Source organism: Monodelphis domestica, chromosome 7 (assembly GCF_027887165.1).
Source record: "Monodelphis domestica isolate mMonDom1 chromosome 7, mMonDom1.pri, whole genome shotgun sequence".
NCBI classification, from domain to species: Eukaryota; Metazoa; Chordata; class Mammalia; order Didelphimorphia; family Didelphidae; genus Monodelphis; species Monodelphis domestica.
Window position 1 is genome coordinate 208,201,812 of NC_077233.1, and position 26,034 is coordinate 208,227,845.

Consider the following 26,034-nt stretch of genomic DNA (forward strand, 5'->3'; position numbering starts at 1 on the left):
TAGAGCAGAGATGGCCTGGCCTGGGAACTCCAGGTAGGAACATGAGCAAAGGCACAAGAGGTCCCTTTGGTTGGAAAAAGCATTAGGGACTAAGGCAGAGTATCTTCCAATGTAGAAGCCTTGACTGCTGAGAGGGAAGTTTGGCCGTTTCCTAATGGTTGTCCTCCATCCTCTTTTCCTCTCTCCACTTTCTCCCTGTGTTCTCCTTTGCTCTCACGGCAGACGATTCCCAAGCCTTCAGCGTTATTCCTCATCATCTTCCCCTGAACTCCACTCCCTATCTAAGGGTACCTTCAGCTCACCAAGACAAACTAAAATCCATAATACCTGGGTTTAGTTCATGGCCTCAGTGTCCCCTGACCCCTCCTCCTTTTTCCTCTGGATCTGGGTGGTTGTTAGGCACATTCCTACTTATATTAATTACATTCATAATGATATCATCCCTAATATACAAATTTATTACCTTTCTCCTAGCCCAGGGCCACCTCTCGGGGCTCAGCTCAGATGCCTCTGCCTCCATGAAGCTTTCCCATGTCACTCCAGCTAAAGGTATTCTTAGCCTTCTCCAGTCCTGCTTCTTCTTCGGCATCATTGCTACCACACTGTGGACTGCTCTAGGCATGCTGGCTGTATTATCCCCAGCATTAAGCAAGACTCCTTTTACCCATTAGTGGGGCATGTCAAGTTATTAGGTTTCTGAGCATTTGAGTGGCTTCATCAGCCAAACCTTTGTCTTTCCAAGACTATTTGCACAGCTCTGAGATAGCTGGAGAGATGGAAAGATAGATGGATAGACAGACTGGAGGTAGGAAGGTCAACTAGGAGGCTCCTAGTGCAATGGTGAGACAGGGTGGTGCAGGGTGGCAGCAGTGCAAATGAAAAAATGAGGACACAGAATCAATAGGCCTTGGCAAGGTCCATGAATGATATAGGAGAGGGAACAAGCCCTGAGACTATGCTTGAAGGATCTGTTGAAAGCACACTTCCAGTTCTGGCTCTATTGTTAACACTCATACCCCTACGTTCTTGGCCCAAAACATGTGAAAAGAGTTTGGAGACGAGAAGGCAAGGAGTCCGTAGGGCCTGGACAGGCTACAGAAACAGATCTTTTTCTAAAAACTCAGTACTCTATTTAGGCTTTGAATCACTCAATTAAAATATGATCTTCAGGAAAAGGTTTAATTTTTATTCTTCACAACAAATACCAGCCATACAAGAAATATGCAAACAAACAGGACATCTAGGTCCAAGCATACTGGAACTTGAAAAATAAATCTTGTCCCCTCTGTAATGTAGAGAAGCCGTGAGATATGATGTTGATGAGAGAAGGATGAGGATGGAAGTTGGACAAGAGGGAGAATAATCAGATGGACTCATGAGAATTTGTTACTGGAAAGTCTTTTCAGCTACTGTATTACCTGAAGACAGACAAAGCCCAGAAGATTTTTATACCACTTGTCTCTAGACTTCTCTATTTACCATGCCCTTTCTCCTCTAAGAACTACTCTTCACTCCATTTCTGACCATTAAATTGAAGAGGAGGGGCAGGGATATCTGGGACTCTTGAGATGGGGGACTCAAGGAAAGGCCAAGCAGCCCTAAAGCCTTCCAGCTCTGAAGACTTGGTTCCATTTCTCACATAGGGGACTCCCAGATCCAGCAGGATGACTAAGGAGGCAGAAGCTGAAAGCTAGAACTTTTATTGAGAGAAAAGATGGGGTCTAGGGAGCAAATGCAGAGTGGATTGAAGCTCCTGGCTCAGGGTCTCTGGAAAAAGCAGAGCAGTGGGACACCTGACTCTTATGACAAAGGGAACAAAAGCTTTGCCAACATGGCAGTTTCAGTTGCATCAGATCCCATAGACCCTCACCATTCTTAAAGACCCTTCTCCTGACCTGAGGATATAGTCTCAGCCTCATCCAGTAATACTGGCCCCAGAACAGAAAAGACCCCAGGTGTGCCAGGCTGAGAAGGATGTGGCAGCTCTTTAAAGAGAAAAGAAAGGTGGTAGGGAGAGGGGAAAAGAGTGGGAGAGAAGGAAGGAGTCATCATAGTTACTCAGTCTCCAGATGAGATGATTCCCCTCCGTGCCCTGTGCAGTCTCCTCAATAGTTAGTAGGGAACGTACCTGGTGGGGCCAGCCCTGAGCAAGATGTGTCAGGGCTCCTCAAATTGGAGAGTAACAGGGGGAATTCTTACTCTGGGAAGGAGACTGAGAAATTTCCTAGGAAGATCAATAAGATCAGTCTCAAGGGGATGAATGCCAAAGACTCTCATTGGGGTGAGGCAACAAGGAAAAGGGGATGAGGCCTGCTACATACTGAAATTGGAGCTTTTCCTGTGGAATGAGATCAACGTGGCAGGAAATAACTCCTCCCTCAAATCAGCCTTCAGAGGGGCAAATTCACACTAATCTTGGGTAGACCAGACCACAGAATCACCTTTCCCTGCCAGTCTGGGTCCAGATAAGGCCAAATGGGGACAGGCAACCTTTTCCAAAGTGAGCCACTTCCTGTGATGTGAAAACAATTTGGCTTTCAATCAGGAGAGTTCAATCCAGCCACAAGTTGTGGGAATCGAGATGCCTGGGTCCCAAACCAAGAAAAATCAAGATCTGAGGTATGGCTGGATAAACTCACACATGCCAAATGGGTGAAGTGTTTGAGGGCTGGATGCCAAAGCAAAAAGGAAAAGAGGCTTGGAGGCATGACTCTGGAGGTCCAGGCTCAGCCATCAGCACCATGGAAACCATGCAGGTCTTGGACCTCCAACCCTGTAGTTCAGCCAATAGATTGTAGAAGTTGAGGGACTTGGATGCAGGTTTTCTCAGCTAATATAGACACGGTGGAAGTCATGAGCCCCAAAAGCAGCATTACACTTTGGGCATTTTCTTTGGCGGGCCTCATAGCGGCCTCGCACACACTCAAAGCAGAAGACGTGAAAGCACTTGGTGAGGACGGCATCTTTCTTCCGGGTATTACAGCAGGGACAGGTCAGCCGCGCCTGGGACACAAGGTATGATGAAGGGTGAGGTCCAGTCTGTTGGTCCATCGTTGTGTCTTTACCCTCCCCAGGCTCAAAGCCTCTCCTCCCTCCTCCCACCCAGTTCGTGCTTCTGGGCCTTGCCCTGACCGCTCACCTTGTACTCCTTTATTTCCTCCTGTAGAATCTCATCAGCATCAGCATAGACCTCTACCTTCTTCTGCTTTTCCAGCTTCCGCCGAAGTCGAGAAATGTCCTCCTAGGGTATATTCCCAGGGATTAGTACCTAGAACCCTTGTTCCTGACGTGCTGCCAGGCAGAGGCCCCATCCCATCTCTTTCCCTAAGGCCCAGCCCCACCTGGGCCCTCTTGAGGTTGAAGCTCTCCTTCTCTCGAGCTGCTCGGCTCTCAGCCAGGCAGGGTTGGATTTCCCGAAGCCGGCTCTGCACATGTTCTAGCTGCACCTTGAGGTCCTCTGCCAGTTGTGCTGCTTCTACTGCCTAGGAGTCGAAGGGCAGATGGTGAATGAACAAAGGGCCTGGGAGAACTTTGGAACATCCAATCACCCAGCCTGGGCTCACCTTCCTTTTATTAAGTTCCAGGGCTTGGCTCCTTAGGGTTAGTTCTTTCTCCACACTCCCCAGGCTGCCCTGAAGAACCCGCTCCTTCTCTTCTAACTTCTGTACCACCAACAGCTGAGCATCCACCTAGGGATGAGAGAATGGGCCCTGGTGGCTTCTTTGCCTCTCTCCTGGGAGGTCCCCCCCACTCCCTTACCCCTCCTAGTGTACCTGAGACTTGAGACCCAGGACCTGTTCCCCAAGCTCATCCTTCTCTTCCCGGAGCAGCTTATGTATCTGATTGGACTTGATTCTCTCTGACATTAGCTTGAAGTTAGCATCGTCTTTTTCCCGAAGCTGCTGTATAAGGCGGCCATTCTGCTCCTGCATATCCTCAAAAGCCTGACCAGTCACATCCATTTCTGAGAGCAGTGCCTCCTCCTCCTGAGGGAATACAGGTGGGGTTGGTGGGAGTAAAGAGGAAACTTGGGAAGGAGAGGAAAAACTGGACAACTTGGCCCCCACACCTGCTTGGTGGCCCCTAGTTTGCGCTGCAGGTGCTCAATCTGTTCTTCTGCAAGCCTGATCCTTCGCAGAGCATCCTCATCAGCCAACTTCTTACTCTCTTTCCTTTCCTTCTCCTCCAGGTCCCGGATTCGCCCCCGAAGTTCATCTACCTGTGAAAAACACAAGGGCTAGTCTAGGGGAAAGATCATTATTGGCCCTTATGAACTTTCTGGCTTCTTTTTGAGAGGTGCCTGGCCTGAGTTGCTTTTCCCCCTTTTCAGACATCTTTCAAGACTCCCTACCAAATCTCACATTGGGAATATATATATATATCTCAGAAGTTGTCTAATGTATATAGCCCTTGTCTGAAAAAAGAATCCCTCTGCAATACAACACTGTCTAAAGACCTTGAGTGATAAAGAACTCATTAGCTTCAATCCATTTCATTACTGGACGGTTCTAATTTTAACAAGATTACCAAAGTAATTTCCAAAAAGTATTCCATGAGGTCAAACAAGAGTAAGTAAGTATACTTCCCCCTTCCACATAATAAGCTTTCAAAGATTTGAAGCCATTATCTATCCTCTGGACAGCCTCTATTCTCCAGCTTAACATCCAGAATTCTTCAACTGGCTATGGTTTTGAGCCCCATCACCATCCCGACTGCCTGTCTATGGACACACCTCACCTTGAGGTCCACAAATGAACAAGACTAGTCACCGTTCTCTCCACTATGTTTCTACTTCTGTAGCTGGAGATCCCCAGGGATTTTTTTTGGCTGTCAAATCACAATGTTTCTGAGCTTATATTCTCAGACAATCAAATCACAGGGGCCCATCAAATGATGCTGATGTTGCACTGGTCTTGGATGTGTCTCTCTTCTTCTCCAAAGGATAGAATGACTTTGAATCTAACACCCTCAGTTCAGTCCACATCCCTCTCTCCCTCTCTCTCTCCCTCCCTCCCCCAGCCAGTCTTTAATCACCTCAGCCTTGGCTTTGCGCTCTGCAGCCATGAGCTGCACCTTGTCCCTCTGCTCCTTGGGGGCAGACTTGTACATGTCCAGAAGCAGTTTCATTTCCTTCTGACTTTCTTGGGCCTTCCTAGGCAGGGAAGAAGCCAAGTGGGAGGAAAAAATAGATTTTGTGCAAGGGTGAAAGGAAGAGGGGATGAGAGAAAGGGGCCAAAGTGTGTTGGAATTGGAAGAAAGGATAAGAGGAAGGGGGAGGTCATAGGGAAGGGGCAATCACTGGGTACAACACATATCAAACAGGGACTAAAGCATTTGGAACACTGTGACGATTAAAGAGTTGGAAACAATTATATAGTCCAACTCGTCCTTAACTGACAGATGTGGAAAATGTGGCCTGGAGTGAGTGACTTATTCAAAGTCATATGGTGAGTGACAGAACCAGAACTAGAACCCAGAAAAAGCCAGAGTTGACTCCCAGCCACTACAGTTTTTCAACTTCTGCACACATTTGTCTTATTTTGCATGGGTAACAGAATGTATAAGAAAATGTTAAGGAAGAGACTCAGGAAGAAAGAACAGACTTGGGATAAAATAGGGAAGAAGTAGAAAAGTTGGTTCTCACTTGAGTTCCCCTCGTAGTCCCTTGAGTAATTCTGATTCTTTCCTCTTGCTTTCCTCAGCCTTGGCCTTGTCTCGATCTCCCCTTGAGGAAGAGGAGGAGGAAGATGATGTTGGGGTCCCAGATGCTGGCCCTTCTCGGTCCCGGGGCTCTCGCTTTCCTCGAGGCTCAGTTTCCCGGCTCCTGGAAGCAGGGGTTTGGGGTGTGGGATGTGAGGCTTGGGCCTGAGTGAGAGGCAATTCCTCCTCAAAAGTGGGCTCTTCTTTCTTCACCACACTGGCTGTGGAAACTGTGGGGATCACTGGGGTTGAGACTGCCTCTTTTTTGATCTCTTGGAGAATAGCTGGCCCTGACCCAGAACTCTCCTCTTCTTTCACTGAGGTCAGTGTTCCCCCTCCGCCTGATCCCTGATCCTCAGAGGCAGTTTGGGATGGAGCTGAAGTGCCTGAGCCCATGGTCTGTGCCCGAAGCTGTGAGAACCCAGAAAGGAGAGAAATGTCAGGGCTGTGAGGTCCCTAGCAGCACAGAACACTCTCCTCAAAGCCTGGTTCATCCAAGACTTTCTACCCCACCCCAACACATGTTCCATCTTCACAGACTTCTAATCAATATTTCCCTGGGCCCATTTACAAAATCATATAAATGATTACTAAGTATCTGTGATGTGTCAGGCACTATGCTAGCCCACGGCTCAATAACATAACATCACATACCTAGGACAACTTTGTAATTACAAAGCAAGCATTGAAAATATTATCCCCATTTTATAGAGGATGAAAAAGTCTTAGAAAGGTCAAGTGACTTGCCTGGGGTCATAAGGCTAGTGCAACGGCAGGTCTCCCCACTGATGGAGCCCCACTCCCAAGCCCCTGACCTTGCCGATCTCTGCCTGCACCTCCCTCAGCTTCCTTTTATATCGCTGGGCATCACCCTTCAGCTGGTGGTTGTGGTTCTGCAGGCTGCTGATCAGGTGCCTCATCTCCCGGTTAATGGGCCCTATGGACAAAGGTGGTTAGAAGGAACTTAAGGGTGGCAGTCTAAGCTCAGGTTTTCATTTCCCATCCAAGGAGTGAAGAGAAGGAAGCACAAAAGTACAGGAAGCTGGGAAATTACCACCAGACTTTTTGTACATATCTTTACAGTTCTTAAAACACTTCCCAAAATATCTGTATTAGTTGATTCTCATAAACCTCTAAGGAGGAAAGAAAGCCTCTTTATTATAACCACTTCATAAGAAGAAATGACTTACAGGACATCATAGACAGCAACAGAGCTAGAATTAGAAGAATCTGGCTTCTTGGCTTGGAGTCCATTGGTCTTCATAATCCATCCTGTCTCCAGACCTAGGTTTATCCCTGATAACCCCATGGACTCCCTTAACCCCCAGAGTCCCTTACCTGCCTGCTCGTTGGCTGCTAGGTTCTGCTCAAATTCAATTCGCAGCATCTCATACTCTTTTCGAACCTGGGCTAATGTATCCTCTAGCTGAATCACCTCCGTTCGAAGCTTTTTTTGTAGGCTCAGCTCATCACTCTGTCCATGGTCAAAAGCACAGAAATTGAGGCAAAGGCCAGAGAAAGGACAACTTTCTTATTGAATCTCCTTACTTAGTGCTGGGAAATCAGGTTTCTTATCCCCTAATCCATCGCACATTGTCCTAGTCCTAGATTGTACCTTAAAGATACCATGCACACGGCACCCTCCTTACCTTGCCCCCCATTCCCTCTTTCCTTTAAAAGACAGTACAACCACATTTCTGCTATGCTGCAGAGTGCAATTCAACTTCTCTTTCCAGGTAGGGAAGGAAGAATTAAAGAATCTTCTTGTTGTACCCCAGTACTGTTTCACCAACAAATGATAAGTAAAACCCATCATGACCCTACTTCATCTTCCCCTGCCACACAGAGGTAAGTCTCTATGTTCAAATAAAAATACACTGAAGTAAAGACTGTATCTAATACAGATGCCCAATTACATGCATATAACAACTATATAAATCCCTGTTCACAGCTGGTCTTTTTTTCCTTATTTAGGATGGAATTGGGTGATATGCACTAGGAATATTGGCTTTGCTTCTTTCCTTCCCCCTCCCTCAAATGGTATGATCCTTCTAAGAAAGAAAAGTTCCCAAATCTTCAAATGTCACTCTGAGACTCTCCTGGGGGGATCATAGAAGGAAGATTACCAGGGCTTAAGAGCAAATGATAAGCCTGGTATAACTCCTTCTCCCTTACCTCCATGTGCTCAATGTGCCTCAGATGGGAGTTCTTGGTAGCCAGAAGCAGCCCCCTTGCTTCATCAAGCTGCGTCTTCACTTGCAAGGATTCATTGTAGAGTAGAGAGAACTGAGCCTGTAGCAGTCGGTACTCACCAGTCTCTCTTACTACCTCCTCAGGCAGGCTCCGCAAGGCCACCTAGGAGTGAAAAAGGATAATGATGTCCTGTATCTACTGGTCCAAATCCTTCTCTACTTTCTAGAAACAGGCTGAGGAAACTTCTCTTTAACTATTCTCTGTGGCCCACCTCTCACCTTGAGCCGTTCATTGCTCCTTACAGCACCCTGTAGCTCCGCCTGAAGCTTCTCTAACTCTGCCATTCGGCTATTGGCCAACTCTTGGTTCTCTTCTAGCTCAGCATTCAGCATCTCAAACTGGGCCAGGGCAGCAAGACAAAGAAAGAGATGGAGATAGGTACACTAAGAGATGGGAACTTGAAAGGGGAAAGGAATTTTAAGGGCTGTAAGAGAATGTGACCCAAAGGGAATGATGGAGAATGGGAGACTGGAAGCTTACCTTTTGCATACTGAGTGTGATTTGGCCCCCTTGGAAACTCCCTGAACTCCCTGATACATAATAGCCCGAATTGAGCTAGAAAAGAATAAAAAGAACCAGGTTCATGGGAGTCTAGAACCCAATCCACTGACCCCCCACCCCATTCATCCTCTCTAATCCCTACCTGCTCTAGAGCTTCAGCAAGGTGCTTATTGAGTTTCTGTTCTCGTTTTCTAAGTTTCTCAATGTCCCACTGGAGATCCTCCACTGAAGTCTCCATCTCTAGAACCTTGGTCTCTGCTGATGTCACCTTGTCTTGAAGCTCAGAGTACTGTGGGGATGAAGTAGCAAGGTGTGAGCTGAATGTTCTCTTATCTCCTCCCTATGATTCATCCAAGTGCCCCATATTAGCAGTCTTACTTCCAGAGAAATTCGGTGGTGCTTTTCCTGCAGTTGTGTGGTCAAATCCTGTAGTCGCCTGTTGTCCTGTCCAAGGTCCTTGGTTAAAGCCCTAAATCCTTCCCCGAGGGTGTCACACTCTCCTGGAAAGGTAGGGATTGATTGAGAGGGGGCAGGGGCAACTAGAAGAAAAAGCTAGGGGCAAGAAACTAAGATTGTATGATAGACAAAAGTTTCCTGGAGGGAACTGAGGAATACATAAAAATAGGAAGACAGCATATAGGCACCAGTAGTAAAAAAAAAACCTGATATGCTTCAGTTCTGCACAGGGAGGGGATCAGTGCTCCTAGGTTCACCTCTGCTTTGGGCTCGATGACACAGTTCTTCTACTCGACGATGCAGTCGGTCTGAAGCCTCCACTACTCTGGACACAGCTGCCTTAGAGAACTCCATTCGGCCCTGGAGCTGAAGTTCTACCTCTTCGCTACTGCTGGCCCCCAGGGCTGCCACAAAAGCCAGAGCTGACTCACTTAATAGGGGTCGAAGCTGGAGGGTGGGGAGATCTGTAACAAGAAATCCAAATATGACTATCATAGTTGACAGCATACAAGTAGGGTCTAAAGAGCACTAGTGAAAAGGACAAATGAGAAGCAAAATCTTGCAGAAGGTATGGTGAATCAAAACCTAATATCTCCTAACATGAGGACCTTTTATTAATAAATAATATTTATACATCACTTTAAAGTGATCCTGACCATGGTCATTCTGCTTATCACTTTCCTCATATCTCTCAGCCACTGGCCTCACCTCTTCTCTCTGTGGTTCCTGGTTCAGGCAGAGAAGTCCCATCAGGTTCAGTGACATCTTGGGCTCCCAGATCCTCTGCCCTAGAGAGTAATTCTCCTCGTCCCTCATGCCGTCGGAGGAGGACTTCTACAGTTTCATCTAGCTGTGAGGGAGCAGCAGAAGAATATTATTTTTCTGAAGGTTTCAATGGCAAAATTATCTCTTCCAAAAGGGGCTATGAAAACTCAGAAAAGGAAGTTGGGAAAGATCTCAAGAAAGAGAAAACTGGGCACTGGTACAGAGTCTGAGGCAGAAAGAATAAGAAAATGAAGTGCCTTGCTTAAAATAGGCAAAGAAATGATTCCATTATCCTGGACTAGATAAACTGAGATAAGTGGCAGGAATCATGATCAACAGACATACCTGGGCCCAATAGCGGTTGACAATGAGCAATGTAGCATCATCAGTGGCTTGTCGCTTTTCTAGCTTTTCAATTCGCTCCCTTAATTCATCTTCACAGGCCTGTCGTTGTTCCAGTCGCTCTGCCAACTTCTTGTTCTTGAACTGCAGTACCTTTAGGTCCATCTCCTCCTTTAGAAGGCAGAGTGAATAAAAGAATGTATGGATTGGGAAGGCTGTATTGTGATGCCAAGAAAAAGAGAAATGGAAAGCTGTCCTCCAGAAAGTATGGTGAGTCAAAACATCATTGTAACTCCTAACCAGGGCACTGCCTAATATCTGACATTTAAACAGTACTTTACAAAGTTCTTTACATATGAGCTCCTTTAAACCACATAACAATCCTGTGAAACAGACATTTCAGATTTCTGGCAAAGAGAAAGTGAGGCTAGAGAAGCTGTGACTTGTAGGAGATTACTGAACTAGTAAAACATCAGAGGTGGATTCTGAATCAAGATTCTTGACTCCAAATCTAGGGCTCTATCCACTATGTCACAAAGCATTAAAAATATTAATGAAGACATATTAATGAAATACATTTAGCCATAAAAGTTGGAAGAATAACGGATGGACAAGCTTCAGTGCTACAGTGCTTCCCCCAACATATGTAAGGAACCAGAAAAAGATCTTCAGTGTTTGGGTAGGTTTTCTGCAAAATATTTACATAAAGGAGGCAGCTAGGTGGCTGAATGGATAGAGAGTTAGGCCTGAAAGTGGGGGGAGGGGTGTCCTGGGTTCAAATGCCTCAGACACTTCCCAGTTGTGTGACCCAAGGCAAATCACTTAATCCCAATTGCCTAGCTCTGACTGCTCTTCTGCCTTGGAACCAATACTTTGTATTACATCCAAGACAGAAAGTAAGGGTATATATTTAAATAAAGGCAGAGACAAAACTCAGAAAGGATGAGTGGTAGGATTGATCCAAGTACCTAAGTAATGACAATGTGTGGGATTTCTGAGTTCGTTCCTTGGGAAGTAATCTCATTTTACAGGTAAGAAGCCCCAGGCTCTTAGGGCAAAATTAACTTGACCGGGGCCAGGATTCTGGATCCCAGTTCCATTTCTTTAGATTTCAATTTCGGCACTCTTTCCAGTACACAGAGTCTGAGTGTGTGGGCGGGAGTAAGCGGCAACGACGGGGTGGGGTGAGGTTGGGCAAGATGGGGTAAGGAAGAAGGGAGAGAAAGGTAAGGAGGGGGCTGCACTGACCGTGGAGGAAATGCCTCCCAGACGGATGGGCTCTATGAGAGTGGTCGTGGTCTTCTCCTCCCGATTCTGCTTTTTCTCCGAGGGGCCCGAGCCTCCATCTCCGGCTGCGCGCTTGTTGCCGGCCCCCGACATGGCTTCAAGAAAGGTGGGCGACCAGAGGAGGCTCTTCCTTCACCTGAGGAGAGGCGGGGCCAGGGAGACTCAAGATCCCTGTGGGGGCGGGGAGACCTCACACCTTCCTTCTTTTTCTCCCACGGAGGCCTCAGTTTCTGCAGCGCAGCTTCCCAGGTGACTAGCAATCTCTTTACCAGGGTCCTGGCCCCCAACATTCCCAAGGGATCCCTCACCTGTCCCAACCTCCGCCAAACGCCGCCATGATGTACGTCACCGGATGTCGCATCTGATTCCTCCAAAACGCGCAGGCGTCGAGAAGTGAGCGGGCACGTAGCGAAATTTGTCTGTTTTCTTTTCTTATTGGACAGAGTCACCCCCCCCACCCCCACCCCTAGTCGAATTTAGAACCGCCTCCGGCCGCCGGAATACTTTCTTACCCAGAAGCCAATCCTCTTCCCCTCCTCCCTCTTTCTCATTGGTAATATCGAGAGCACTGAGCAGCTATTCGCGGTGGAAAGGACTGCGCTTGCGTAGCATGTTCTTATTTATTGCTCCGCTCTTAACTCCAATTACGCCTTTACCCCGCCCTCATAAGTTACCTTAGCAACCTCTACCCCAGCAACGACGCTTCCCATAGATTGGCTGAACCTGGACTATATCTTGATCTCGATTGGCTGACGTGTTACCACAGGAGGCAGTGCCTCGATGCCCACTCGTTAGCCTAGGTTTAGGGTCTTACTAGGCAGAGGAACTGAGCGGCCGAGGTTGGGATAGTGGCAAGTGGCACAATGAAACGGAGGAAATCAAGTGGAGCTCCTGAACTAGGAAAAGAACAGGGCCTGAACTCCGAGCGATGGCTAGACGCGGACCTGGACCTGAAACAGGAATCAGAACTGAAATTAGGGATAGAGAAAGAGCCAAATAAAGAGCCAGAGCCGGAACTTGGAGGAGAAAACCAAGAGGAGGAGCCGGGCGTCAATCTGATCCCGGTGAGGGCGGGACGCGTTCCGTTCACTTCCTAATATTCCTCAGGGGAGTTTACCCTTAGCTTTCTCCTTGGCGGTGCTGCACACCTGTAATCCAGGGGAATGAGTTGGCTTTTAGGCTTTCGAGCTCCCCTTGGCGTTTTCTCTCCGCTTGGCCAGTCTTTGCAAGGCTCCAGCCTCAAGCCTCTCCGCGAAAAACTCCAGAAGTCCTGGCAGGCATTGATATTCTCCATAGTACTTCACTTCGTCCCTGGGAATGGGGTGGAGCATGCCCGGCTTGTGAATACTTATGGCTACATGAATGTTCATGCACCAGGGACCTCTCCAGGGCTGGCTAACTGAGCCACAGGGAACCTTGCATCACTCCCTTGAATTCCCTATAGAAAGCCGAAGCGCAGAGATTTATGGCCTCCTCCCCTCCCCCCAACAACATTGTCACACAACCCTCTTTCTCCGCAGCCGCCACTTCCTCAGCCCCGGATCTGCCTGTGGTGAGCTTGGGACTGGGACTGGGGTGGGGGTGGGGCAAATCACGGAAGGGGAATGAGCAGAAGTTTGGGGGATGTCTTAAAATCATACAACAGTAAAAGGACCTTAGGATTCACCTAGTGGAACTGTTTCATTTTACAGATAAAGAAACAGGTCCCGAGAGGACCAAACCAAAAGCTGATAAAACAAACTATAACTCAGGTCTCTTGACTCTCCTTCCAGATGGAATACGGTGGACTCTTCTGCTGGGCACCCATCCAACCCCTCCCTTTTTCTTTCTTTTCAAATGACAGGAAATACTTGGACATACATTCCATGGAACTACTGGAGAAAACCACCACCTTGGAAGAGATGCAGGAGTATGGGCTAAGTGAATAAGAGGGTTTGGATAGATTACCCCCAAAAGTTCCCCCACTCCCACCCCAATAATGTTTCTTTGAATGGATGAGGAAAACGAGGGAGGGAGCTGACACCAGGAGAAAAGAACTTCCTAGGAATCCAGGATGGGGTGAATCAAAAAGGATCTTTTACTCCTGAACTGGTTGCTCTCTACCCTCACCTTAATCTACCCCAAGGTTGATGGCAGAACTGCTAGGCCTGGGAAAGAAGGACAGGAGTCCTAGGGAGGCAGTGATATTGGATATGTTTTGCCACACTTTGATCTTCTGTCGGCAACAGAACTTCTCTTCAGAGCAAACCTCGGCTGCTTGTGCTCTGCTTCAGGACCTCCACAAGGCCTGTATTGGTGAGTAGAAGTGTTGGAGTCCTAGAGTTTTAATAAGGCCAGTGCTTGATTCTTCAGACCCAGGCAGAGGAGGGTGGGTGGGAAAGGGATTGAGAGGTAGGCAAGATATAGTAAGGTCTATGCTGAGCATGGAATAGTGCCTTTTTGGTACTGGTCTGTGAGCTTATCTGGGTTGAGAAGTAATAAGCAGTAGTAATCCAGCAGCCACAGCCAGTTTTTTGCATGTTGTCTCCATTAGGATGTGAACTTCTTGAGGGAAGACACAATTTTTGCCTTTCTTTGTATCCCTAATGCTTAGTTGTGGGGCCTGGCATACAGGAGGCACTTCAATAAATGCCTTGTATAGAACATGAAGACTATCAGAAGGTCAACTGCAGAATATTGGAGGGACCTCAAGAGTTTTACTTCAGCCTTTTGTAGAGGAGCAAGCAGGCCCAGGGAGGGGAAAAAAAATCCCTTATTTTAGGTCACAGTTAACACTAGGTAGTAGCAAATAGAGCTAACCTTGGAACCAGGAAGACCTGGGTTCAAGTCTTACTTCCAATGCATACTAGCTGTGTGATACTGAGCAAGCTACCCAAGTTATAACTTTTCAGTGTTCTAAGCAAATCTTTTAAGAAGTTGCAGCTAGGCGGCTCAGTAGATAGCCAGTCCTGGAGTCAGGGGGACCTGGGTTCAAAGCTGGCATCAGCTACTTCCTAGCTGGGCAAGTCACTTAAACCCAATTACCTAGCCCTTGTCTTTTTTTCTGATACTTGGTATTGATTCCAAGACAGGAGGTGAGTTTTTAAAAAAAGTTGCCATCAATAATATCTATAATAATATCAATAATAGCTACCTCTTTCCAGAGTTCCCTTTATCACTGCAATCCCTACTTCTAGACATATGTCATTTCATTCCTTCTTTCTACATGGTTGAGGGGAATTATCACTCATTCATATTTTCTTCTCCACAGCAACCCCCTTGGGCAATGTGGAAGACTGTTTCAGATTTTTCACCAGCCTTCTCTTCTGCCATGGAGTCAGGGTCAGTCCCGCCATAAAGGAAATGAGAACTTTGAAGGATTCTAAACATTCCTATCCAATGCTGCATTCAAGCAGAATTGCCCCATTTCTCCTCTTATTGCCTCAAGGTCTAGAAGGCCAAACCTTTCTCCCTTCCCTTGATCTGAAGGTTCTCTAAAAAAATGAACCAAGCTATATATTCCTTACCCTTTCCCACAGCGGCCCCCTTTCAGCATTGACCTTTTTGGAGAAGATCAGCTGATGAACCTATCTGATTATATCGTCAACACCTACTTCCGTCATTTTAAGCTCTACAAGTATGTCTTCACCCCCCAGGTACTAGTCCCACAGGATACAAACAAAACAATCTCCCAATCTACTCCTCCTTTCATTTCCCTATTGTAACATACTTGTCACTCTTCTCTCCCACCTCTGCAACTCCCTGTGTTCTCCTAGGTACGGCTAGACTTGTCTTTGCGCTATATAGGTCTGCCTGTAGTAAAGCCCTCAGCAGACGGTAAGATAAGAGATGAAACTGGGCCTGGTAATGGGGTTGCAAAGTATGCCGTAAGACTCACAGGCCCGTTCCCTTCTGTCTTGTAGTAAAAGAGGCAGAAGGGACATCAGAGCAAGTGTCACCCATTCCTGAAGAGCCAGTGCCAGAAACAAAACCCACAAAGGAGCCAAGTAAGTTATCAAGGGGCCTCTGTTTTCCCAAGCCTTCCCTGGGAAGCTCTTCCATTTCTTATCCAGGAAAAAAATTTCTTTTGCTCAGTCTTCCTGGATAGACTTCTTCTAGCCAACGGGAGCTCTTTACGGGCTGAGAAATACCAAATTAAAAACAGTGGATTTCCTACCTCCCAGGAAAGTGTAGTAGTCTTCTTACTCCCTCATCTGGCACAATAAAACACTCTGAATCCTTTCTCCTCACAATTTGGGACTGATATTCTTTTCCCTTATATAAAGGATTCTTTCAGCTCAAGTTTAAACCATTTTCTCTACAACCCTAGGTCCAGCTGATATACTCCGAGATTTCATCTCAGCTCAGCTTTCCCAGGAGCTGGGACAACTCAGGCAGATGGTGGAGGAACGGCTGAAGGCTGGCGAGGAACTGCTCAATAGCAGGCTGGTTGCCCTTGAGAGTCCCTCTTTGGTCTCTAAGAACAAAACCAAAGCCAAGTGACCCCTGGGGTACTATCCCAAATAAAAGCCTGGGCCAGAAATACTCTGTCCCTTCCCCCAGGTCCCCTTATGAGCACCTTCTCACTCCACCTTGAGACACAGCTTGTTTCCCAGTATGCAGGATGATTTATTTCACATGAAAAATGGACAGCAACAGCAAAGATGTGAATATCATTCTCAGCTGGTCCCTTTTCCTTCCATTCAAGCCCCGTAGTCCTGAGCAACAGGGACAGGGGCATAAAGCTGGTCCCTGTTACAGTAGTATCATCACCAGAGAGCACGAGAGGGGGGGGAAGAATGCCTTCGGCTGGAGTCCAAGGTGACTGAGTTGACTAAATTGACTGAAGTCCTCAGATTGGGGAACCTGGCCTTCCCAAAGCCTTTGGGCTGGGAAGCCGACTTCTGAGATCTCCAGATGGAGGTCTTAACTATGCAACAATGTAGAATCATCATCAGTGTTGATCAGATCTCCCTCCTCTTCTGGATTATAGCCCAGGTATGGGCCAGGAGGCCGGTGTTGAAAGAGGGCAGCCCTGTTCTGTTGCTCACCCTTCTTTACCCAGTGTCCATAGAGGCGGAAGGCACAACTATCAATGAGTTGTCTCACTGGTCGAAGTCCATATGGATCTCCTAATAGGGCTCCCTTGGTCAGGGGCCTTACCCGGCGAGTGCTCAGGGCTACTCGGCCTGCAGCCAACACTGTCCATACTGCTACCTGAGAAGAAAAAGGACAAGAGGAACAAAATCATGGACACATTAAATGTATGAATAGAGACCTGTGAAGGATAGTTGGGTCCCAGGGAAACTATCATTTCTTATCACCTAGGTCCAAGGGAAGGGTAAAGTGAGATAGATGTGGTAGTGGATTTTGTTTTCCTGGGATCCTCTGTCTTGTATTATTTTCTCTCTTGTTTCTTACCCTGAATCGCTGGAGGGGAGAAAGGCTCCAGGCCTGGATACCCTCACATCGCTGGAAGAAGGGATGTTGCAGGGCCTGCTCTGCAGTCAGTCTTTCCTCAGGATCCACCTGGAGCAGTCTTGAAATCTAAGAGAAGGCAGAGGCCACGAGGTACTTCTTTCCCTGACTACTTCCATTGTATCTCCCCCCATCGCTTTGAGCCTTTGTTCTACTCACCAGGTCTTTGACAGTTTCTGATCGGTCATCCCATTCTGGTGACCTGAACTGATACCGGCCCTCCATGATCATTCGTAGCATCAGAATCTGGCGTCGATGCCAGAATGGGGGAGAGCCTGCTAGGAGTGTGAACAGGATCACCCCACAGGCCCAGCTAAGGAGGGAAGAAGACCAGGTTCAGGATTGGGAAATGAAATGGGAGAGAGAACAACAATCAAGCAACCAGAGACTCACAGGTCAACCTCTTTTCCATAGCCAATGTGTGTTTCATCCATGGAGCATCTCAGAATCTCAGGGGCTAAGTATCCTGGGGTCCCACACAATTCTAGAGAGATAGGGACATAGGTTAGGTCACCCTCCTGCTGGCCCCTGGAGCTCTGAAGACTAAAATACCTCCTTACCTGGTTTTCCCTACCTCTAGGCTTTCCCCCTCCCCCAATCCATTGTATTTGTAGCAATTGGCAATCTCAGATATTCTTTTCTTTCTGTCACTTTCCTAAGCTCAAAATACCCACCTGGCCTCCTGATCACATATATCTGATCAAATCTACAATTTCTTTGACTAGACATCAAAGCCATCTCCAACTGTACACCTCCTTATTCACTAATACAACTCTACTAATTTGGTCAACCAAATTTGTTTATAATCCCATACATAATTTGCTCATTTCTAAACTGCAATGCTTTTTTCTCTTGGAACACTCTACCCCCTTTTCTCTGCCAAACCATTCAATCACACTTATTTTCTCTTTGACAGTTTCCCTTGTTACCAATGCAATTTCACACCCTCAGTATCTTAAGGACCCAGGATATTTAAGTCATTAACATTAAAACAGAAATGTTTGGTGAATAAAGCATAATAATTAGCTCATTTTTCTTAGCTAATAAAATTCCCTTGTTTGAAGCCATGTTACCGAAAATCCTTCTAAAAATCCACTGTAGTGCAAGGAACTAATAAGTTTTTGTTAATAGGGAACTTGTAGAGCCTCAAAGGGAGGTTTGACTTGTTGAATGTCAACAATGATTGTCTAGTATAGTAGACAAAGGAAACTAAGACCAAATCTGTAATGACTCCAGCTCATATAACTTACAAGCAGGTGCTTTGAATAAATTGCTATCAGTTAATTTAAGTAATTTGCCTCTTTCACCCATAAATTAAGAATGTCTCATAGTCTAGCTGGGGCTTCCTGCTTGTTGGATTCCAGTTCACTGAAGCTGCATCTTTTTATTCTGTACTTTTGCCAAATTAATGACAATTCTAAAATGATCTCACAAAGACAATTTTCTCTACCCACCTTGAATTGAGTCTCCGAGTACCAGGTTCTATACATCTTTAATAACTTTTCCTCCTTTCTTCTGTACTGAAGGTGTTTCCCAGCGATGACCTTCATCAGGTCTTTGGCCCTTTCCCAATCAAGATTCAGCTACCTAGGATGACTGAATCCCCTTACCTCGAAGTTTCTCGCCAGGTTCCAAGTGGCAGGAAAAACCAAAATCAGAAAGTCGAATCTGCAAATTGTCATCTAGGAGAATATTCTCAGGCTTCAAGTCCCGGTGCACAATGTTGTTGGCATGAAGAAAGCGCACGGCCTCCAGGAGAGACCGCATGATAGACCTGGGGGGAGAGCCTTCTCTGCAGCCCTAGAGCCAGCATCTTTTAAGCCCAGCAGTTCTTTCCCCATTCCCTGCTTCTTTGTGGGGACACAGAAAACCTTTTTCCCTTCTCAATTTCCTCCTTCTCTGGGCACCAGAGCGTTTTGCCCTTCTTTTCCCTTTTCCCTTTGGATTTTATCCCCTCTGTCTCCTTATTACCTGGCTTCCTTCTCTGTGAGAGCAACCTTCTCTGTGAGGTAGTCAAACAACTCCCCTTTCCGCATCCTAAAAAGGTGAAAGAGATTAATGGGAATATAATGCAGTCTTGTCCTCAAATTTAGTTCAATTAAACAAATACTCATTAAATGCCTAATATATGCAAAGATGCTCATTGTAATAGGTACTGAGTATACAAAGACAAAAAAACAAAACAAAACAGCCCTTTTTATATTTTCTTTTCTTGGAAAAAGCCAAAGGGCCTACAACTGACATGTCCAAGTTTTAAAAGTGATGAGGTGACACATTTTAAAGGATTATGAGCTAATCACACAGGCTAGTCAAACAGAGCCTACTCCCTATGAATTGTCAAAGCCCAGAGGAATTGGATGTAGCCAAGCAGGGTATAACCTCAGTGAAGTATTTAAAAATTATTATTATGGGGTTTTCTTGGTTAAATGTATTGCCTTAGGATTGAATAATCACTCTTACTCTTAGGAAAGGAGCCAGAGAAGGCCAAAAGAAAAGGGAGAGAAGCCTGGGAAACAGGAAGGGTCCACAACCAAGGAGAAGGAATGGAGAAAGATGTGGGAAGCAGGTTCTTACACGAGAGAGGGGTGAGATTAGGGAAGTGGACCTGGAAGAATATGGAAAGTTTTTAAATTTAGGCTGGGAGATACTTACAGGTCAAACACCAGGAACATGAAGCTAGAAGACTCATAGGAATCGATCAGGGTGACTGGGGAAAGAGGGAAAAGAAGGAAAGACAGAAAAATGGAAAGGAGGAGACATATTAAAGGGTCTTTCTTTTAGGTGAAGATGGGAGTTATTATAGGGAAGGGATAAGAGATAAAATAGGGAGTTATGGGTCCAAGGACTTATGACTTCATGATGGGACAAAGCCAGGAGAAGGGCAAGATGAACAAAGGCAATGTTGGGGTGGAATGGGGGACCATTTTTGGGCCAATCATGGGGCTGGTCAGGGTAACTGGGTTATCAAAGAAGGAGGTGTAGCCTCACTGATGTGGGGGTGGCCAGCGACCTGGCGCAGGATCTGAGTCTCTCTTCGAGTTGCTTCTCGCACCTCCTCCAGCTGCTCAGGACTCAACCTTTCAGCAGTAACCTCCATGATTTTCACTGCAAACTCCTGGCCAGTAGCACGGTGAACACATCGTCTGACCACAGAGCTTATGCCCCTGGTGGGGTGAAAAGGGAAGGAGGCAGGGATGAAAGGGATGGTGAAAGGATGGCACCTTCCCTCTGCTTGCACTTGCTCATTGTGCCACCCCCTACCCACCTGGTAAGCTGCCTTGGATTTATCATTTGGTTCAGATCACCTTATGGCCTCTCCCTAACTCTATCTCTTAATCCCTCCTCTTTTTCCAGTTGCCTGCACCATAGTATGATAGGCCTTGTCTATAAGAAATAACTTAAAAAATATGATTCATTGAAAGAACATACAGATTGGAGTCAGTTTTACTCCTAATATCGTAATACGCAAGGTTATACAGAAGCAATCTATTTCTTTACCTAATATTTACATTTATAATAGTGATTTAAAGTTTTTAAGTGCATGTCTCACAATATGCCTATGAACAAGGGAGTGAGAATATCTTCATTTTCTAGGTAAAAAAGCTAAGGATCAAAGGGAGTAAATGACTTGAGGGTAATATGTATAATAAGTGATAATGTCAAGATTCAAACCCAGATCTCCTGACTACATGTCTAACTTCTCACTAAATAATGATGCGTGTTTCTTTAACATTATAGGGAGACAATATTATCCTGTGGTTGTTGAGAGCATCAAATAATCTTTCATGTTTATACAATGCTTAAATGGCTTGAAAAGTGATTTCTCCACAACAATGACAGTATCTTGGTGTTAGAAGAGACCTGAGAACCCACATGTACCATATATATATTTATAGCAGCGTTCTTTGTAGTTGCAAAGAACCAAAGACAAAATTAGATGCCTACTGATTGGGAAATACCTAAATAAGGGGTGGTATATGAATGTAATGAATCATTGATGATCTAGAAGAAATAAGTGATGTGAAGAATACAGAGAAATAACGGAAGAACTTATACAAACTGATTCAAAGTAAAGTAAGCAGTACCAGGAAAACAAAGCTATACAAATGGAAAATATGCACAACAACTTGAAACAATTATGTGAAATTATAATGACCAAACTTGTATCCCCAAAGGAGAGAGGAAAGTGTGCCTCCCTGTTCCCTTGTTTGCAGAGGTGGGCACTGTACAGAATGTGAGATTTGGTTGCCATGCTGGTTTAGTTTTGCTAAACTTCCTTTTTCCCCTTTTACGTGGATGGGGAAGAGGGTTATATTGGGAGATGAAAGGGCTAGCAAGAAAACCTTAAATTTTAAAGGGCCTCAGAGGTCACGTATCCAAACTATACCTAAACCTAAGTACCACATCTCCTCATCCTTGGCTGAAAGACTGATCCTCTGAGCAGTTGGTAAGTCTATGCATAGGGATCTTGTACAACCTGGAGGTTGACAGGCTGTTTCACTTCTATACAGCTCTGGTAGTTACAAACATTTGGCTTATATTAAACAGAAATCTGCTTATCTGCATCTTTTCTGCTCATGGCTTTCAGGTCTGTTTTCTGGGACCAAGTAGAACAATGGATCTGTTCAAATCCTATCTGTCACTTCCTCTGTGACCTCAGCAAGACACTAGTCCCCAGATCTTTCCTTTATAAGGCAGCTGGAGGAGAAAGGAACTTTATTATTCTAAATCAATGTTCCCAAACGGAATTCCCTCTTCCACATGAAAACAGCTATTACATCCCTGGGCCTCTGTTACATTATCTGTAAAAGGAAGTGATTCCTAACTTGGCTTCTGAGGTCCATTCTGGTTAAAAATGTAAGATACAATGACCCTGGTCGAGTCTTTCTCCAGGTGATCAACTCCAGTTCCTTCTAACTAGGGTCTTAGTACTTGGTCCCCAAATATAAACAGAGTCAGGGCAAAGTTTTGTTTTTTAAACCCCTAGCTTATAGATGAGGAAACCAGGGCCTACAGAAATGATGGGACTTGCCTCAGGTCATACACACATAACAGTGTGTCAAAGTCAAAGCCTGGAATTCAGTTCTCCAAATGTTCTTTCTGTGGCCCTTTTCTTTCAAATGAATAGCGCTAAAAGCACTTCAGTTTATTGTAGGGGGTAAGGAAGTGGCTAGAACCACTAATCCCAGGGGAAGGGTACCAGAATTCCAGCCCCAGCTCTGACAGCACAGATGTACCCTTTGGCTCCTCTCTTCCTCCGGGGCTATGGGGCCCCCTCACCCATACCCAACAGGGCCTGAGACAGGGTGATCTCTAAGGTCCCTCCAGTCTCTAGAGGCCAGGGAGAACAACAACCCCCCCCCCCCCCTTTCCCTACCTGCCAATGACATCCTTGGGGTCATACTTCTGGTAGAACTCTTTGGCTGCAGCCCAGTCGGGGAGCTCATCCTCCGGCCCCACGTCCCGCGTCATCTTGAAAGACTGAGGTGCCTGCGAGGACACGGAAGGGAGGACGGCAAGGGAGGCGAAGGAGGGCAGTGAGGACCACCAGCCCGAGAACCGGGGCTGGGACTGCGGGGACGCGCATCGGGGGTCCCTGTAGCGCCGAGCGAGCGGCTGAGGAGCCAGGATCTTAAGGGAGAAAAGGGGGGAAGGGTGGGGGAAGGGGAGGCGGGGGAGGGGGAATCAGGGGCTAGGGGAGAGACGCTGAGGGCCTGAGCTCGGGGAAGGCACCCTAAGGAGAAGCCTGGGGCCCAGGGAAGGGTTGGGGGAGGGAAAAGGGAGAGGAGGGGGGGGGTCGGGAGGGAACAGAGGGAAGGGGAAAAGGGGGGACCGCAGTAGCGGGGAGGAAGTGTGGGACCGTTGGCACGCAAGCGCACTGAGGGGGAGGGTTGAGGACGTGGGGTCTCGCTCGGTCTCACCCACCGGGCGGAAGGGAAGGGGGAGGGGGGCTAGTCTGGGAGGTCCGGGGTCTCCTCGAGGACGCTCACTCCAGGATCCTAGGCGCGCTGCTCCTCGTCGGCCTCCAGGCACCCGAGGCCCCGGCTTTCTTAGGCCAAGCCCTCCGACCAATCAGAAGTAGCGCTCCCTCGCTTCCACTCCTCCCACCTCCCAGTCTATCAATCTGCTGGCCGAAGCCTGAGAGGACCAGCCAGTAGGAAACCGATCCTAGTCGTAGGCCGGGAGGGAGGGAAGTGTGGTGGGGGTGGGCCTTGCCCTTCCAGTGTTTGAGAAAGGAGTGCTTTGATCAATCAGCGCGCAGCAAAGGCTGACAGGTGGGCGGGGAAGCGTGACTAGGGAACCCTGGGTAGGAACCCCGGAAGTAGTCGAGTTCATAAATGGACACTGACCGTTCTTTACAAGGTGTAGTCTCCATCAGCGTGGTGGCACTTGTAACCTGGAACTATGACCGCACGCCGGCCCCATCCTAGGTTACACTCGTGCTTCCAATACTTATGCTCAGGAACCTAAAACTAATCCTATCATAACCCACTTTCATTCTTCCCCCTTTTCCCCTTCCCCTCGAGACTAGGCTTCCCGGGGAAGCCTGTATGTTGTCTCCATCTGCTGGCAACGGGAAACAAGACAGCCGCTATTTATCTCAGACCTACACCAGATTTCCTCCCAATTCGGCTGTTGCTGCTGCTGCAAGACGAAGGAATTTGGGGGAAAGGTGGAAAACGATCCCAGAAAAGCTTTCACTTCTGCCCTTCCCTGCCCCACAAAACAACTTTTTTTGCTTTAACCCAATAAGTATAGTACACATAGTATAGGGTATTCCAAGGGACCAGGAGACAGGAGACCCAAGTTCTAGTTTTGACTAGCTGTCACCTTGGACATGTCACTTAGCCTCGCCCAGGTTGTTTTCTTATTTGTAAAGTTAGGGAGGGGTGTGTGTATTAGATGAAAATAGGAGGGAGTGTCCCCCCTCTTCACAAAGATTCAGTGAATAATCACTTCATAGCCATTAGATTGAAAAAGGAGCAGCAACCCTGAGGTTCTTTCCCACTCTCTGAAACTGAACAAAATTATCACCAAGATCTGGGCACAGAAAAGATGATGAAGACCACTCATACAGAGGCATTTATCTCCATCTAAGAAGGCCTTTAAAAAAAATTACAAAATGAATTTTAATGGAATCAGGGCCACTATTCTCCAATCCCATGTATGAGGTTAAGGTCCCATGGATTAGGAGTGAGTCCATGCAAGTCCAAACTTTTTTTTTTTTTTAATCATCAGCCCCATCTGATCAGCTCTCTGTTGTCTGCATGCTGGGGAAGCAGCCTCTGGAAACCACTTTTTGAAAGGGGGTTTAAAAACCCTCCAGGACCTGGGGGACTTTGCTGTTCTTCTGGTCAGGTTGAAGGACCTTGCTGCAGGCCAGGTCCACCTATGATGCCACAGGGGAATGTCATGCGGTCCAGGTTTGTCACAGAAGGGTCACTCTGCTTGGGCAATGGCGTATGATAGAAGCCAGAGTAGTAGGGGTCCCAGTACAAGCACTCCAAGCCACACTGCAATACTAGCCAGGGCAAGCCGCCTGGCACGATTCCCCCAGAACACTGCTTCCTCTGGCTTTCCAGCCTTATGTCGTTCCTCAGCCTGTGAAGTCAGGACCCCAGGTCAGCTCTTTCCTTTCTCATCCTTCATTTAATTGGTTCAAAACACAAATTTGAAGCCTCTAACTTATTAGCTTCTGAGAAATGCCTCATATCTGGTTCCTGTTATACAATTTATACTTCATCTAATTCCTAGGGTTACTGTATAGTAAATGAGGTAATAGTATGAAAACACTTTAGCTTTACGTAAGTGTGGGCCACTACCATTTTATCCTCTCCTACCAAATCCACAGGATCTGAAGGTTTTTTCCTTTTCCAAAGATGACTGAATAAAACATTTATTAAGTGCTCACTATGTGTGAAGAACCCCAAGCACTAGGGAAACAAAGAGAAGATAGTTTCTCTCAAGGAGCTCAAAAAACTCATTGGAGGTCCAGGTTATAGGTTGTCTTAATTGTGCCCAATTGTATCCTGCCATCCTCCAGTTCATCCTTTTTATCCCACCTCTTTAGACCCCCAAACACCTAGCCTACACTACTCGGAACCCATTCCTGCTCTCTCCCAAGTTTCACATCCCTCACCTTGACAGCAAACACAAGAGCCATGACTCCAAGGCAGGAGCAACCGCAGATGATGCTGGTGGCTGCAAGACATCGGAGCGAGCATCTGCAGCAGCCAACAGGAGGTAAGGCTGGAGAAGGGTCATTCTCTATGCTCACCAAGGTCTCCAATGCCTTTTCTTCTTCTCCCATCACCTGCAGAGGACAGTTTGTCAGGGTATTTGGGACCCCAAGCACTAGCTCATCTCTTTAAATCCCAAATGCTCTAAGAACATCAGATAACACATCCCATCTCTCAGGAATGCTGCTTGACCAAGGATGTTAAGTTTCTGCAATGACTCATACATGAGGTAGTTTACAGGTTAAAATTTTCCCCAGGGATTTCCTTTTTCTTACCTTGTCTCCAGCATGGGAAATAAACTGATATGAAAATAGCACTGTCCAAATTAATCACTGGTTTGGGGAGACTTGGTAGATAAAAGAGGAGGAAGGTTCCAGGAGAAACTAAGGAAGAGATGTAAAGGGAAGAGACTAGATGAAGTGGGAGGAAGAAAAAATGCAAAGGAGGGTAATGTGAATGAAGGTATTGTGTGGGAGGATTTTGAACTTGGGTCAGTTTAAGGTAGTTAGGAAGTGGAGGTTAAAATGGCATGGTTAACAGGGAACTGGACAAGGATACAAGGGGTTTGCAAAAAATCAAGTGGGAAATAAACAACAATTTGGGGTTCTTACCTGCTAGTGGGTGCCTGAGTCTCAGCTCCCTGCCTCTTGGTTTTGGTTTGGCTTGGGTGGAGACATCTCTTTCTGACTCAGAGATCTGAGCCCAGAGGTGGGGCATGGTTCTACCTATCCACCCACCCTGAGAGTTAAAGCTACCAGAGAGGAGTGGGGTGGGGCCACCTCAAACCTGTTTGAGCAGAAGGGTGAGGCTAGAAGACGGAAAGCTGAAGCCAAAGGGTGAGGGAGGCAAGAAGTGGATGCCAGGCTATATGACTTCTGAGAACAGAAGGCAAGAATGACCCACTGGCAGCAGGACACAGCTGAGCTTGGGGGAGGGGGGGACTGGAGTCAAGAACCAATATAAATGGATGGTATATCACTCTCAGAAGATTGTATAAGAAAAAGGTCATCCTTAGTTTGAGACTTCAAAGGTT

The 26,034-nt window shown here is 46.7% G+C and overlaps 4 protein-coding genes and 1 long non-coding RNA gene across 11 annotated transcripts; 2 read left to right on the forward strand and 3 right to left on the reverse strand.

Annotated features, from left to right (window-relative positions):
- Positions 1-1,165: 1,165 nt before the first annotated feature.
- On the reverse strand, positions 1,166-11,983 carry RNF40 (ring finger protein 40). 3 transcript variants are annotated; one of them, XM_007498507.3, is made up of 20 exons: positions 11,613-11,983; positions 11,266-11,440; positions 10,021-10,188; positions 9,619-9,760; positions 9,168-9,374; positions 8,833-8,954; positions 8,597-8,743; positions 8,434-8,508; positions 8,172-8,291; positions 7,876-8,055; positions 7,039-7,174; positions 6,516-6,637; positions 5,645-6,111; positions 5,035-5,152; positions 4,070-4,219; positions 3,774-3,986; positions 3,564-3,689; positions 3,342-3,482; positions 3,140-3,241; positions 1,166-3,003 (listed from the first exon to the last, which is right to left on the reverse strand). In XM_007498507.3, the coding sequence occupies exons 2-20, from the start codon at positions 11,395-11,397 to the stop codon at positions 2,827-2,829; spliced, it is 3,045 nt and encodes a 1,014-aa protein (XP_007498569.1). In that variant the 5' UTR covers positions 11,398-11,440; positions 11,613-11,983; the 3' UTR covers positions 1,166-2,826. The 3 variants fall into 3 exon arrangements, with proteins under 3 accessions (XP_007498569.1, XP_056662348.1, XP_056662347.1); XM_056806370.1 differs by having other exon boundaries at positions 11,817-11,949; XM_056806369.1 differs by having other exon boundaries at positions 11,266-11,725.
- A 34-nt stretch (positions 11,984-12,017) lies between these two features.
- Positions 12,018-15,826, forward strand: CFAP119 (cilia and flagella associated protein 119). Its single transcript, XM_001371557.4, has 9 exons — positions 12,018-12,368; positions 12,825-12,856; positions 13,148-13,213; positions 13,430-13,599; positions 14,555-14,625; positions 14,823-14,939; positions 15,060-15,120; positions 15,207-15,290; positions 15,614-15,826. The coding sequence occupies exons 1-9, from the start codon at positions 12,168-12,170 to the stop codon at positions 15,784-15,786; spliced, it is 975 nt and encodes a 324-aa protein (XP_001371594.1). The 5' UTR covers positions 12,018-12,167; the 3' UTR covers positions 15,787-15,826.
- Positions 15,827-15,888: 62 nt separating this feature from the next.
- On the reverse strand, positions 15,889-23,026 carry PHKG2 (phosphorylase kinase catalytic subunit gamma 2). 4 transcript variants are annotated; one of them, XM_056806372.1, is made up of 10 exons: positions 22,687-23,026; positions 22,139-22,251; positions 19,750-19,925; positions 19,414-19,468; positions 18,733-18,798; positions 18,372-18,535; positions 17,155-17,245; positions 16,921-17,074; positions 16,705-16,830; positions 15,889-16,500 (listed from the first exon to the last, which is right to left on the reverse strand). In XM_056806372.1, the coding sequence occupies exons 2-10, from the start codon at positions 22,231-22,233 to the stop codon at positions 16,210-16,212; spliced, it is 1,218 nt and encodes a 405-aa protein (XP_056662350.1). In that variant the 5' UTR covers positions 22,234-22,251; positions 22,687-23,026; the 3' UTR covers positions 15,889-16,209. The 4 variants fall into 4 exon arrangements, with proteins under 4 accessions (XP_056662350.1, XP_056662351.1, XP_001364361.1 ...); XM_056806373.1 differs by having other exon boundaries at positions 22,752-22,858; XM_001364324.4 differs by having other exon boundaries at positions 22,139-22,825.
- On the forward strand, positions 17,020-18,898 carry LOC107649558 (uncharacterized). Its single transcript, XR_001623387.2, has 2 exons — positions 17,020-17,156; positions 18,288-18,898. It is a non-coding gene; the product is annotated as an uncharacterized LOC107649558 (long non-coding RNA).
- Positions 23,027-23,816: 790 nt separating the features above from the next.
- Positions 23,817-25,977, reverse strand: TMEM265 (transmembrane protein 265). 2 transcript variants are annotated; one of them, XM_016427396.2, is made up of 4 exons: positions 25,613-25,977; positions 25,277-25,384; positions 24,902-25,075; positions 23,817-24,363 (listed from the first exon to the last, which is right to left on the reverse strand). In XM_016427396.2, the coding sequence occupies exons 3-4, from the start codon at positions 25,070-25,072 to the stop codon at positions 24,202-24,204; spliced, it is 333 nt and encodes a 110-aa protein (XP_016282882.1). In that variant the 5' UTR covers positions 25,073-25,075; positions 25,277-25,384; positions 25,613-25,977; the 3' UTR covers positions 23,817-24,201. The 2 variants fall into 2 exon arrangements, with proteins under 2 accessions (XP_016282882.1, XP_016282881.1); XM_016427395.2 differs by lacking the exon at positions 25,277-25,384.
- Between the last annotated feature and the right edge of the window lie 57 nt (positions 25,978-26,034).